The 14,709-nt window shown below is 41.2% G+C and overlaps 1 protein-coding gene across 9 annotated transcripts in view; it reads right to left on the bottom strand.

The window, feature by feature from the left end:
* mast4 (microtubule associated serine/threonine kinase family member 4) overlaps nt 1–14,709 on the bottom strand; it is a 97,654-nt gene that overhangs the window by 10,252 nt on the left and 72,693 nt on the right. For 7 of the 9 annotated variants that reach the window (XM_053618529.1, XM_053618530.1, XM_053618531.1 and 4 more), the window contains 17 exons: nt 14,259–14,328; nt 13,504–13,582; nt 11,605–11,759; nt 11,431–11,506; nt 11,136–11,342; nt 9,601–9,702; nt 8,747–8,879; nt 7,347–7,414; nt 6,326–6,417; nt 5,190–5,398; nt 4,870–5,008; nt 4,600–4,732; nt 3,866–4,031; nt 3,671–3,772; nt 1,364–1,489; nt 1,047–1,159; nt 263–384 (listed from right to left, as the gene is read on the bottom strand). In XM_053618529.1, the coding sequence (XP_053474504.1) occupies nt 263–384; nt 1,047–1,159; nt 1,364–1,489; nt 3,671–3,772; nt 3,866–4,031; nt 4,600–4,732; nt 4,870–5,008; nt 5,190–5,398; nt 6,326–6,417; nt 7,347–7,414; nt 8,747–8,879; nt 9,601–9,702; nt 11,136–11,342; nt 11,431–11,506; nt 11,605–11,759; nt 13,504–13,582; nt 14,259–14,328 (2,092 nt within the window). The remainder of the gene's footprint in view (nt 1–262; nt 385–1,046; nt 1,160–1,363; nt 1,490–3,670; nt 3,773–3,865; nt 4,032–4,599; nt 4,733–4,869; nt 5,009–5,189; nt 5,399–6,325; nt 6,418–7,346; nt 7,415–8,746; nt 8,880–9,600; nt 9,703–11,135; nt 11,343–11,430; nt 11,507–11,604; nt 11,760–13,503; nt 13,583–14,258; nt 14,329–14,709) is intronic. The other 2 variants (XM_053618537.1, XM_053618538.1) reach the window with 2 other exon arrangements.

Raw genomic sequence — 14,709 nt, 5'->3', positions numbered from 1 at the left:
CGTCATGTGACGACATCACCATGCGCATTCAGTCAAAGCTTCTCCGATTAACGTTCGTCGCACATGAGTACAGCTAAAAAGTCTCATTTACCAACAAACATCACTGTACTTTTTCGTGAAAGTAGTTTTCACGAAAAAAATCGAATTGCAAACTACGGTACGTACCACAAATGACTTGTTAGTAAAAACGATCGAATACTGTGTCCGTACCGTACAGGAAAATAAAGTGTTGAATTGGATTTAGCTCTAGAGTATAACTTACATTTCAGTGAAGTCTGGTGTCCAGCTGAGCGAGTCGACAGTGAGGGGACTCTCAATCTTCTTCTCCGCTTGCTCTCCCTTTTCCTCCAGCTGCCCACGGGACAGATCCAGACTGCTGTATACCTACAGGAAGTCATTTCGTTCGGAACACACGCACACGAAAGGACGTTTGAATCATTCACCATACCAGATATGGATTTTTTTATTTATTTATTTTTCTAAAACGAACAACATGTGTGTAATTAATTGCTTCTATATGAAATGAAGCCTTTTAACGCAAATGCAACGTTTGTGTAACGTACATGACCCAGCACATAAACAGACTTGACCTCATGAATTTAAGAAGAGTCGGCTTTTTCTGACACGCTTGATATCAAGAAAAGTCTGTGACAGTGACATGTGACAGTGTTATCGGACCGTACTACCGCACTGCTCTAAAAAAAATAATAATAAATAAATAAATATCTGTCTACAAGTCGGAATAACCCATTCCAGGTGTTTCTAAACCTTCTGAGAAGGAAAGGCTGTGTGGAAATACACTGTGCTCAGTGACAAGAGAACAAGAGATGTATTAATACCTGAGGGTATCGGTGATATTAATATATTACTGTCTATGAACATTAATTACATTACGTGGAAAAGGAAGGGAAATAAAACATTCAATACAAAATGAATTCATATTTGAATGTCCAGGTTCTTATTTTAATGGTCATTATTATATTTATACGGTCATATCTCCCGGTCGGATGTGTGTGCCGAATGAGGCTGCATGGAAGGAAACTCACTTTAGAAAAGCGGTGTGAGGAAGAGGAAAACTGCCGCAGCTCCACATTGAAGTCTTCATCGTTTGTGTCTTCTTCTTCCTCGGTTTCCAGGTGATGGTACCTTTCAGATCGGGCTAAAAACAAAACAAACAAACAAACAAGTTGTGATTGCATGTTCATGCAGACACACTGTGACGTTTTCTGTTCCTCAGTGCTGCTGTGCGTCAGTGACGTAGAAATACACACACGCACGCACACACACACAGACGTACACATACACACACACACAGACACATACACACACACACACACACACACACACACACACACACACTGACTGTCAAAGTAGCTGGTGTCGTCCTCGGACTCAAGCTGGGGGATAAATTCAGCCTTCTGTCTGAGCAAACTGTTCCAGTCCAGACTGTGGAAGAACTGGTGGTGCTTGACCTCATAGGCTCCTCCTGCTGATATACAGTAAACACACACACACACACACGATAAACACTCAGGAACCTAAATTAACAGCAATCTAAAGTATAAAACCAGTCTAAAAGTATAAAATCAGTACAACTCCAGCTTATCAATGTGTTTGGCCGTACAGTTCTCTTTGGAAGAAAAGCTGCTAACGCTCGTACTAAATGAATTTTCAGGAACGTAGCTTAAACTAGCTTTAGTTTGTAGCGTAGCTTAAGTTTTTGAGTTTTATAAATCTCAAAAAAACAAAAAAACCAAAACAAATACAGTTCCTCCTTTAGTGATCTCTACAAGACAAACCACGCCCTCAAAACAAATGCACCTGAATGCTAGTATGGGAGGCGGAGCTTTCTAGTAATGGTCTGAACAACCCATTCACACACACAATGATGGTAGTAGAGCTGCCATGAAAGGCGCTAGCTTGCCATCGGGAGCAACTTGGGGTCTCGCCCAAGGACACTTCGGTATGTGGAGTCACGTGCGCCGGGAATCGGACCGCCAACCTTACGATTAGTGGACAACCCGCTGTGGGCGTGTCTTGTAGTGGCACAAATGGTCAACATTTCTAAAAGAGGTATAGTTTTATAACTGCACTTAAACAGATTTTCTGAAATATCCTGCCACGTTAGCGTATAGGAACCATCTGGCTATCATTAACCCTGAAAATAAAACCTACAAAATGTATGAATAACCTTTTGGAAATCTAAATCTCTAATAAAGATGATAAACATTATAACAAGTATAACTTTAGGAATATGATTCTCCCTAGAGATCCATTCATGTTGTGCTCATCTCAGAAAGGTTGTGAAATCTGCGAAAATACACGCACATATATGAATAACAATGACTCAAAGACACGCCCACATTTCTGTCTATAGTCTTAAAGGCTCTCGCTTCCATATATGGGTTTAATAAAATGCCTACATCTTCGTATATGGACTCACGGGCATGCTTTCTGTGGTCAGTGATCTGCAAGTAAACCTTATTGTAGTCGAGAAACACCGCTTTGTCCTGACTTCTTTCTTCCCTCTTCTGTTTTTTTCACTTCTGTTTACAGATTCCGAGTCGCCACAGAGACTGCGGCGCAGAGATCTTATTCAAGCTGCCACACATTGTGTTTGTACTTGAGAAGATCTTACAAAAACGCTGTTCGGCCTTGAAAACCACAGACTGCACCTTTAATTACTGTATGTGTACTGAAACCACATGAAGGAAACACCGAAACGCCGGCTCTTCCTTTTTTTTTTTCTTTCTTTCTTTTCTTTTTTAGTGCAATTTGTTCTCTACAGCACGTGGTGCTTTTTTTTTGTTTTTTTTTGATTCTGACAGCAATCTCTCTACAGCTTTCTTGTAGTCATAAATTATGCAATGCAATTTCCTGTGAGGTCCAGCTGAATGTCACGCTAGACCCGATTTGTTTTGATTAAAATCGGCAGGAGGGAAGATCGGCGGTGATTTCGTTCACGGGAGGTCTCGTACGCAGAAGCTTCTTCGCCGTGCAAAACCACAAGCAAAGTCTTGATGCGATCGGCTGGATGGAACCAGCTTCCGTTTCACTTCTGTTTACGTTTCTCACGAACGGAAATGGAATAATTCCACGCGATGCAAAGCAGAACGCGTTAAAATGACGTGACGCGCGCCTAGCCGAGGATTATCCCGTTTATACCGCGGCCGCTTGCCAGCGTCGACGAGTTAAAGCGGTCGGTAATGTTTGCAGAGCAAAATTTCACTGAAAAGATCAAAATAATGGGAGATTTTTGTTAGGTATTTTATATAAAGGGTCGTTAGATCAACAATTCTGCCCGCTCTAAATTATACACGGAGATAGAGTAGTGCGATGAGATTACATTTATTTGAATGAATTATAGTAAACAGTTATTAGAGAGAGAGAGATTGTGCGAGAGTGCGTGAGTTACCTGCGTCTGTGCCACGTTTTTCTACTAATAATGAAGCTGAGAGTTTAACTACTGTATGTAACTGTACAGTAACTGTATGTTACTATGGTTACAGTGGTATAAAACGAAATATACAGCCACTAAGAAACACGGTGGAACCCTTGTAAAAGTGTTATTAAGGAATTCGTTCATTATTCGTTCACTCGTGTACGTATGATCCCGGACGGCTGCACGGAGCAGGAGAACGTGAGCCGTGTACAACGATCGGTATCCTACCGGCTCCCAGGCGCTCCAGTGGGTTCTGCCTGAGCAGCAGTGTGATGAGCTCCTGAGCATCAGCTGGAGGTGCGTCCTCTCCGTCAGGCCAGTTGATCTCATCTGGACAGAAAGAGAAGCGAAAAGCACACACCTGAACGACACTGTAGCGCTACGTATGACGTACACTGAGCAGGAGAGCTGAAGGATACTGACCACTGATAACCTGACCGAACAGTTCTTCCGGAGTGTCTCCGAAGAAAGGCACGCATCCTACCAGGAACTCGTAAAGGATGATCCCCATCGCCCACCAATCCACAGGCTTCCCGTATCCCTGCCTCAGGATCACCTCTGGCGCGATGTATTCAGGGGTACCACATACCTATAAGAGTACGAATGCGATTAGGGGCTACGCTCGGATAAGAAATGTAGTAGAATTATATAGTCCGGTGCAGAATTACTGGCACCCCTCAAAAGAACGGGCAAAAAAATTATCGTACAAAACAAACTTCAGCAAATATTAATAGTTGGGCCGCTTATAATTTTGTAAAATGTATTTTGTGGGGAAAAATTGAACTACTTAAGACAACGTACACAGTGTTCGTTCATGATTGCTCCCTTTCACTGTATGCTAATGATAATGAGATAATGAGTCTTTATTGGTCACGTATACATTACAGCACAGTAATACCCCAATCTTCGCATACTCCAGCATGCCAGAGCACGGGGTCAGAGATGATGCAGCGCCCCTGGAGCAGAGAGGGTTAAGCGCCTTACTCGAGGACCCAAAAGTGGCAGCGCCAGGGCTCGAACCCCCGACCTTCTGATCAGTAACCCAAAGCCTTAACCGCTAAGCCACCACTGCCCCTCATGGTGCCAATAATTCCGGAGTGGACTATCTAACTGCTACGTGTAAAGCCAATAAAAGAAGCCGACGTGTATATCTATACCTGTTTATCCGAGAACTCTCTGGCATCCTTCTCTATGTGGCCCTCATAGAGGTTGGTGGTCATGTTCATCAGGCCCACCTTTGACAAGCCAAAGTCGGTCAGCTTGATGTGTCCCATCAATGTGACCAGCAAACTGAAACCATTCGACATGACACAGTACAGATCAACATCGCAGAGACGATACGCTCGCACGCACAGAGTACATCTCAGAGCAGACGCAGAGTGTAAACGAGACAGGTAAAGGGACAGCAGGTGGTCTGAGACACTCACTTGTCCGGTTTCAGGTCTCGGTGGACGATGCCATAATTATGGAGGTATTCCAAAGCAAGGACGGTCTCGGCGAAGTACATTCTGGCCATGTCCACTGGCAAAGGACCCATGTTCTTCAGCAAAGTGGCACAGTCCCCACCTGCCAAGAGGACACACTTTCGTCTTACGTTGCACATCAACACAGTTCTTATTCATCGGTTAATCCAGGAAGAGCGATACATTTTCACGGTTTCGCTTCACAGTTTGTTTAAAGGTAGAAACCGCATGCATGTACAGGGTCATACGGTAACAAACCTGTCCACATCACACTGTCCACATACCTTCCACGTACTCCATGACCATGCACAGGTGTCTGCGTGTCTCAAAGGAACAGTACATGCTGACCACAAACGGGTTCTCAGCAAACGTCAGGATGTCCCTCTCTACGAACGCCTGCTGGATCTGGTTCCTCAGCATCAGGTTCTGCTTGTTGATCTTCTTCATCGCAAAGCGCTGATTGGTCTCTTTGTGTCGCACCAGATAGACAGCGCTGGGAGACAAAGGGAAAATGCGTAATCGCAGGTTAACGTCAGAGCTCGACAGAAATGACGCTACTCTAAACATAACATTTCTAATCAAACAAATAAATAAATAAGCATATGATTAAAACACCATCGATAACGAGCTGTATAATCGCGACGGCTTGACGAGGAGTCGTATAATGTCATTTTAAAAATACCTTAATTATTGTAATTAAAACATGATCAGATATTGAAATGAGTACATTTGACACTTTTTTAATCCTATGTGTAATATACGTTCCTTTTTTTCTGGACAGGTTTAACTTCCAATTAAAAATCTCTTCATAATAAATCCCAATTCCTTGGATAGATTACATTCTAAAACATTTAAACCTAATGATGACAGAATTATTAGTGCTGATCTTATAGATAACCGTCAAATGAGTGGAATGAACGATTTTTCACACCCATACAGGCAAATCCTTCTTAATAACTTGAACAATTTTGACTTTCTGTAGTCGTTCATTCATAAAACTATGCAAATAATATAATAAATAAATAAAATAGCTTTATGTAATATTTCGATCAAATGAAAAAAGATCAAGAATTGCTATAATAATATTAGGGATACAAATAATATAATATAATATAATATAATATAATATAATATATTAGGGATAAAAATAATCCCTAATTTCTCTGTCTGGGGATTAATAAAGTCTTATCTTATCACAACTATAAATAAATAAAATTATACACAAATGATGATATACAAGTTCATATTTAATCTGTAATTATCTACCTATTGCCTCAAATGTAATATAAAAATTTGTTATACTGATGAATATTTTTAAACAGGTAAATAAATTCAGTCTGATATGAGTAAAGGAAAGAAGTCAGGGTGGAGAAACTGGCCTTAAGGAAAATACCAGAAGGTAAGAGATAAAGCAGTTTACCCGTAAGCGCCGTTACTGATGAGTTTGATCATTTCGAAGTCGATCTCGCAGGGTTTACGGCGGGGTCGCAGCGGTGCACTCAGACTCTGTGACTGAAAGACAAACGAGAAAACGGTTATGAAATATCGATATTCAACAGCAGGAGAAGTTCGACAGTCGTTTTTTTTTTTTTACAGTCATTTACACAATCTTTCACTTTTGTGCATGAACAGGAAAAAAAAACTGCAGCTTTTCATTACATTTCATTACTTTTTCAGTAAAAACATTTCAAATCAGAGTGTTTTTCCCGTCTCTGCCACTAGGTGGTGGAGGCGTTATGTTTTTCGGTTGTCCGTGCGTCGGTGCCAGATTCTCGCTGTTAACGCGATATCTCAAGAAGCAGCACTTGACCGGTTGTTGGATTTATACCGAATTATCATTAGTAACAAAAAGGACTGAGCAGGTGATCTTTTCTAATGAACTTTCTCAGGGCTGTTTCCCCGCAAAATATAAACGAATATTTATCATTTAAACACAGCAACAACTAATCAGGATAAATAATGTGCGTTCGCTATACTTTAACGTTGCCATTTGAATGAATGCTGAAAGTGGTGTCCAAATTTAGATCGGACCCATCGTTTTACCGAGAGCAGGACCGATTTTGCTCTTAAGGGCTCCCGGACACAGAGGTCTCTGGCGTCGTCGGGATTTGAACTTTCAATCATCTGATCACACAGCAAACGCTTTTCTACCGAGCTGGTCAAGAACCCTGAACCCTGGGACGTTTTGTATTGTGTTCCACAGGATCCCAGTCTACAACTCTACTTGAATGTAATGAAAACACAATAATTACTGAACCTTAAAATATATCAATCATATTACTGCTTTATATTATGTAACGCTACTGATTTTAGATCATGTTATAATACTGTTTGTACATTATGCTATAATACTGTTTCTATATTGTGTTATATTACTGTTTTTATATTATATATTATATATGTTCTATTACTATTTCACAATTAACATCAAAACTACTTACACTCACAGAATCATCAGTGTCAGGAGTTTCTGCAATTCCACTATCGTAGCTGCTTAACTGGGCTATTTCTGCAACATGAGAAGAGAAAAGAAAAGAAATCATTAAAAAAAAAAAAAACGCTCATTAAAGTGAAAAAATAAGAAGAAGAATAATAATAAAACAACAACCACCAGATCCCTTTTAAAAGTGTGAACTTGATTACGTCAGCATCGTCGTCTCTTTTTGAAGGAACTAAAACAAAACCATTTTTCCACATAATAAGACTGATGAGCTGACTCATGTGGTTTCCTAAATGGGTTAAATGAAGTCGAAATCCAGGGAAAGGATCTCAACACATGTCAAGAGACATTTGTGGAAAACTGCAGTGCCAAACAAACCCCAGCGAGCTCATTCTCAGCACATCAGGCCCCACAGCTAACCTGCGAACAGCAGGAGGTAATGAACCAGAGGGCGGATTTTCGGAGTCCCAAAAGAGACTCGAGCACAGAAAAAAGACTTCAAAACAGCTGCCCCTCTCCACTTTAAACCCTCACAGGCACTGCGCTGGGAGACCTCTGAGGATTAAAGAGCCTTGAAGGGCTTTGGATGCGATCCAGATTTGGCCAAGAGTGCTGAGAAGCTTCCAGGTTTATGGAGGGGGAAAAAAAAGATGGTGCGCTACATGTGGGTCTAATTACTGGTAATGCCTATCCTGGATGTGGTATGACAGGATCATTAAAGAAGGTCTGTCTCATAGATCGAGAACACACTTAATACAGACTTCCTTCTATGACCCGTCCTTCTAAGACTCTTGATTTAAAGGAAAAATCCACCCTGAATGACTAAAGTGATTTTCAATGGTGTTGGAGCTTTATTCTGTTTTTAGTTTACACTGCTTTCATCGACCTTCACTTTGCTTAACGGTTTCCGACATTACCCACGATGACTTCCTGTCGATAGTAACAGCAGCAGGATTTAGCCCTTGCTTCATTTCTACCTAAAGAGAGCGATGCGGCGGCGATTTTCTACTTTTGTACCGTGTCTTTTCTGCCCCTCTCTCTCGCCTCCACATCTGCTCAAACTGATCAGCATCCAAAGCGTCAACATCCATGCTAATACCACCATCTCACTCGTCATATTGGCATATTGTAGATCGCTAACCAGCTAAGCAGAGTGTCTGTTGTAATATAGAGCGTCTGCGCTGTAGAGCTGCATTGCGTTCTGGACCATTTGCACCAACGTCTCTACTATTTCTATGCTGGAGTTCTCATGAATATGACGCTGAGCATCAATGGAAAATGGCGAGTGATAAAAGAAGCTCTCAGTCTTTTGAAACGTGACCATCGTCCAACAGATTATCAGCAGAACACATCACAAACTCTACATAATGTCTATGTTTACAAAATGTAATTCCATCTCACCTTCCAAAGGGTCTCGTGTCAGACCGAGTTGGCTTATAATGTAGCGAGGAATGTCGGTCTTGATGCCTTGCCCCTCTTTGGCGTGACCCTCAGCCGCCTCCAAGAGGTGATAGAACTCCTCTGGGTCAAACTCCTGTGGAGACACATCACATTTTTCAATGCATAAACATTACACTGGAGATTGACAATTTACGGTTAAAAAAAAAAAAAAAAAACCCAACAAGAGTTAACCTGTTTATGTATATTTATCTCAAAAATGGTTCCGCAAGTTATAAAGGTTCAGGTACAGCCTGGATAAGAACTATTACTCATCACTACTCTGAGGAACATCACTAATCTGAGGCGTATCATGTCGTCTATGCACACTGTTACGTTCCTTAACTTGCACTACATGCTGCATAGTGATTATCGTGTACCACACAATGGTCACTTCTCTATGCCACTTCTCGACAGCCACGCCACAATCAAAGTCACCGAGATCACTTTTTTCCCATTCTGATGTTTGATGTGAACATTAACTGAAGCCTTTGGCCTGCATTTGCATGATTGTATGCACTGCGTTACTGCCATCACATCATAATGAGCCTAATGAGCATGGGTTCCTAATAAAGTGGCCAGTGAATGTATACACCCAGGAAATAGTTTAGGGTTAGGTGCTTGTAGCGTTAGCATCCATTAAATATCACGTCACTATTGCTCGGCTTAATACTCCCATCACAGACCCAAGGAGTCTCTATTCACAGGACAGTTTATAAAATACTAAGTAGTATATTCTTGTTGTTGTTTTTTGTGGGGGGTGTTGTTTTAGGGTAAATGTCCTGGAAAAGTGCTGTGGCAGTAAATAAAGGACTTACGAGACACTCCAGAAGGCGCGCCGGTCTGGCGATGACAATAAGGATCTTCTTCACCAGTTCCTTAATGAAAGTCACCTCAGCACTCTCCGATCTCTCAGTGGACTGTGCACATGGTACCAAAATTAGCAATGGGTAATTTGGGAACACACACACACACACACACACACACAAATTCCTTAAAGCTTTTCACAGAGGATTGTTCTCCTCTCAATCTGTCTCCCTGCACTTGTTGTATAGCTTTTTATATGGCAGGCAAAAAAAAACAAAAAAAACCCCTTTGTGTCTCTAGAACAGCAATGCTAAGCACAGCTAGCGCTTGTCCATAAGCTACATATCACTTAAAAATATTTGACTATAAATAAAATAAAATGAGCTTTTGGCCTTTTTTTTTTTATGTATATATTAGCAAAATATAAAGATATCTAGAAATATGAGTGACTTCCTCAGACTTGTTAATCAGTCAAACCTCCACCTGAGGTAATGGAGCTAGCTAGTTACCTCACTCTAGAGCTTTGCTAGCAAGCCTGCATATAAACAGAAATAAGAGATGACTGTTTAATAACTGACTGTTTTCCAGGCTATCATAATTTTAATAACCGTCTGACAAAGATCAGTCACATCATACAGATATTTTCAACATGTGTATCAATTATGTTTTTACACGGACGTTAGCTAGCTAGAGAAAACCGATAGGATTCTGGCCTTGTCATACTTGTAGCAGTTGGTAATAAAATGCCACAATCGTGGTAACAAGGTGTATTGATCCATTTTAATTTACGTTTATTGTTACTGAAAATGAAGTGAGTAATTGTAGTAGTAACAAGTTGTTAATAAAAAATAAAAAATAAAAAGATACTAGAAAGTTACGCTTAATTATTCACAAATACTATATGCTAATTTTTTATGCTTCGTGCTAAAATGCTAATTTTCCTGGTGTTATAAATTAGTCATTGTTGGTAGTTGCTATTTGTTTGGTAATACTAAACAATTAGTCATTCTAATGTATTTTATTTTTGTGTTTCATGTTTTTATAGTTTTTAAAGCCAAATCTGCCAAGTGACATATCACATGATCTCTTTATTAATTCTTTCAAACTGCCCAAGTAGGGAATAAAACAGTCCAGATAATTATACGATTATTTTGTGTTTATTGAGTGTTTTATTCCTCTTAAACCACAGCAATTTGCAAGCGCTAAGTTTAACGAGCAACACGTCATACTGTTTATCTGTTCATAGATACGTTTGATGTTGTGGAATGTCCGCAAATCGATTGGTTCCTGTTATCTCTCATGCTATAAACATTAAACATTGTTATTACCTCATCAGCCTCTCTTTTAAATAAGTTAATAAGAGAATTTAAAATAATAATAATAATAATAATAATAAAAAACACACACAACTTAAGAGTATTATCTTAGTGAGAAATCGTAAATCGCTCTGTCTGGAAGACTGTTACAAAGCTCTAACACTGGAGACTCCTTCCAAAAATGCTTAGAGTTACTTCCCAAACGTAGACCAATCGTAAGAGCTCCTCACCTCTTGAAAAAGTCGTTCGAGTTTGTCAGTGAGCTCGCAGAAGTAGCGAGAAGTGATATGGCCGAGGCGAGATTTCTCCAGGCAGTCACGTGCCAGTTCGATGATCTGGTGATGGGCGAAGCTAAGTACTCCGTCCGCCAGTACTCCGTTCTCTGGGGAGCTGCTGCTGATGATCTCCTGAATGCGCTCCTCCATCTGTGCCGTGGCCTGAAGAACACACCAGAGAGCTCAGAACACACGGTAATAAAAGTGGTGAGGGTTTTTTTTTGAATGCAAACCAGGGCTTGTTGCTTACCTTAGGAAAACGTTCTTTGTAGACATGATTCATCATAATAATCTCGTGGTCGCAGCACGATGGAGATCTTCCAGGGCTGAAAACCACAGAAGAAACGATAGAATTGGTCAATCGTTTCATGTCAAACAGGGAGGAATGAAACGCCAAGCTTTACGACAATGTTTTGTATTGTACCTGAGGCTACGTGAGCGTGGGCGCATGGGCGTGGCTCTGCGGTGGTCATCACCAGCAATGCTCTCGGTGCAGAAGTGCTTGGACAGGAAGTGGAGCTCGTCGGCAGTGGGCTGGAAGGGCAGCTGATGGAGCTTCTCCTGTGATGAACAGGACGACTAGAAATGACAAGGAGGTACATTAGGAATATTTGGATGATAATAACAATCAAACTATTAGAAGACAATATCGCTCTCACCAGAAAGCTGAGATTTTGCAAGGAATGTGTGCACGTGTGCAAAAGTCTTGACCCCCCCTTTAGTTTTTGAATAGTAAAAAAACCCTATATTTTACAGTTGATGTTCTTTAGCATACAATACAGCCTTCATATTACATAAACATATAACATAAGGCTAGGTCAACAGTTATTAGCAAGCTCAAAAGTTTACACCCCCTCATGACACGCTCTAGTTTTTTTGTTGTTGTTGTTGTGCTTCATATTTCTTTTTCTGTACTTTTAAGGCATAAAAAGTTCACAGGCTAGAACGTAATAGATGTTAAGAGTCGGCGCGAATCAGGAAACGGCTATGTCGAGACCTAAAAGAAAAAACAATCAAAACTGAGGTGGAGAAGGAAAAGTCGTCTTATGTCTCCCCTTAAACGTCTCGCCTAAATGGCATCTGTGCCCGTTATTCTCTGGCTCTGCTTGTTGGCTCTATCTCGTGAGCTCATCGCCGGTTGGCTGGGATGATTCTTCCAGATTGTTTGCCATTTCATCCCCAGGTGGGCGTGTGCTGAAACAGTGTCAGTAAACACAGCCACAGCCAGTGAGTGAGTGAACGAGTGGGTTTTCTGGCAAAGATTCAGGCACATATTTACCAGGAAACAAATCTGCTCGGAGCCATGTTAGTCAGAGTGACAGCATCTGTTATTTTTCGAAAAAAAACAGCACGCATTGCTTTGCACTCAGTTGGAGTCCAAATCTAACTTAAACCTATCCTACTCGTGCAGAACTGATTTCCCCAAAACATAAGCAAACTCTAGCCTAATTTAAACTGCATGGCCCTGACCAGGCAGTTACTAAGGATGAATGAATAAACACTGTACGTGAACTATAAACCCAGCATTCAACTTAATGAACGTGGGCTTTTTATGTCCAGCAAGCTTCATATCTAACAGCTCATTCACAACCACGAGCTGGATATATGACCTCCCACTCACATGACGTTTCTGTGTCTCATATTTATATCTGTATTTATCTGTTCATTCTGAATACTGTATTGAGATTTATACCGGTACATTCCTGTTAAGATTTGTTGAGACAAACACGCCCAACACAACTACTTTCACTAATAAGCTAATCATTCTGTTCGCAGAAAAATATTGCATCTGCAGGGATTAATCTGACCATCTCTAGTGACAGGGTTGCCAGGTCCACTAGCCAAAACTCAAAGGGAAAGGAGTCACGCTGCACTGCGGATCAACCGAGGGACTTTGTGCGGCGTTGAGCCAGCCGGTTAACTCCAATTCATTTTGTTTTCTTGATTTGTTTTTTGTTTTGCTGTAGCTTTTTGCGTTTAGCGTCACCCAGAAAACAACAACGTGTTTCCTTTTGAGTCTCGTGGTTTCTCGCTCTGCGTGGTTTCTAAACCTACGTTCGGATTTCTGAAAAGCTGCTTTGTGACGATGTCTATTGTTAAAAAGTGCTATTATATAACTAAAAATAAACTCAACTGAATATAGCTGCTATTAGCACTGCGTGAAGTTGTGGGGGGGTTTTTTTTTTTGCCCTGAGGAACAAATCCTACTTAAAAGCTCTGAATATGCATAAATATTACACGTTTGTCAGAGTGACTCAGCTTGACGCAGCTTCGAAAACACCAGGCATGAAAACGATTTCCCTGCAATGTAGACGGTACTTACAGAAATGGTGGAACTGGGGGTGTTGGTTCCATATCCGGACGACGGGAGGGACGCCAGGGACCAGCGGCGGCCGTCGGTCCTACACACAAACACACACATCACTAGAACGGCTTAGGAGTATGCAAGTGAAACCTGAAGCATGTGACACACAGGGTTAAACCACGGTCGATGAGTGGAACACCAGCGGGAAGGGAAGGGAAGGGAAACGCTGAATGACTCATTGATTCTCCGAGCGAGAGCGAGACAGGGGATGAATGCTGATTACAAAGCAGCTCTGGCTGAGCGCGAGTGTTTTTACAGAATGGCATTTAGTGCACTATTTCCTGTCGACTCCTTTGCCGGACCGATAGAAATAACAGATGAACACAACAACAGAAAGGAGCTGTGAAAACACACTGACCGTGAGAGGACCGAGAAATTAATTAGTGCACTTGGAGGGGAAACAAACGGGAAAAGCAAACGTGACGGACATTATTGTAATTACCTCTCTATTCTGCAGCCAGGGCTGAATTATAAATAGAGGGAAAGGGCATAAAATACTTTAATTTCCAACAAAGAACATTTCCTTTATTTTTTTATTTTTTACTAAGAACCTTCAAGGAGTATTCTGGCTTTCCAAAAGGCTTCCTGTTTTAAAAGTCTCGAGCCGTAATGAGGCTAGATTAGCAAAACATGAACGTGTTTCTGTTTGTAGAACCGTACACTTCCTGGTATACTTCATGATGAGTGCGAGAGGTGGAGGATGCGTTATTTACCTGCGAGCGAAGGAGAAGTGGGCCGAGGCACTGGGGGAGAAGTTCCTAGGACTGTCCTGAGGACTTGTGCCTAGAGGAAATAATCCAACACACGAGAAGCTCAACACACAGGTACACAGGTAAATAAATAAATAAATAAATAAATAAATCCCTCCCCCTCAACCTCCCTCAGTGACCTGTCAGCAGCACGTCAACATCAGTATGCATAACGTATGCGTGTGATTTATTCTAATCATTAGCGTGTGACGATGCGTGTGTAGTGCAAAAGAATATGGACAGATTTCTTAAAAGGAAAGCTCCAGACGCTTCTGGACCGTCAACTCCACCCTCATGTAGCTAACGCTGTCTAGCATTAATGTTTGTGTAGGGTGCCACAAATTTTTGAACATTTTCAAAGAGTGCCGTGAGTGGAAAAAAAAAAAAAAATCTGATCTGCCAAGCAACTAGAAAT

Source organism: Ictalurus furcatus, chromosome 28, assembly GCF_023375685.1.
Source record: "Ictalurus furcatus strain D&B chromosome 28, Billie_1.0, whole genome shotgun sequence".
In the NCBI taxonomy this organism is placed as follows: domain Eukaryota; kingdom Metazoa; phylum Chordata; class Actinopteri; order Siluriformes; family Ictaluridae; genus Ictalurus; species Ictalurus furcatus.
Note: the sequence above shows the minus strand (reverse complement) of the source record. Positions and strands in the feature narration are given on the sequence as shown.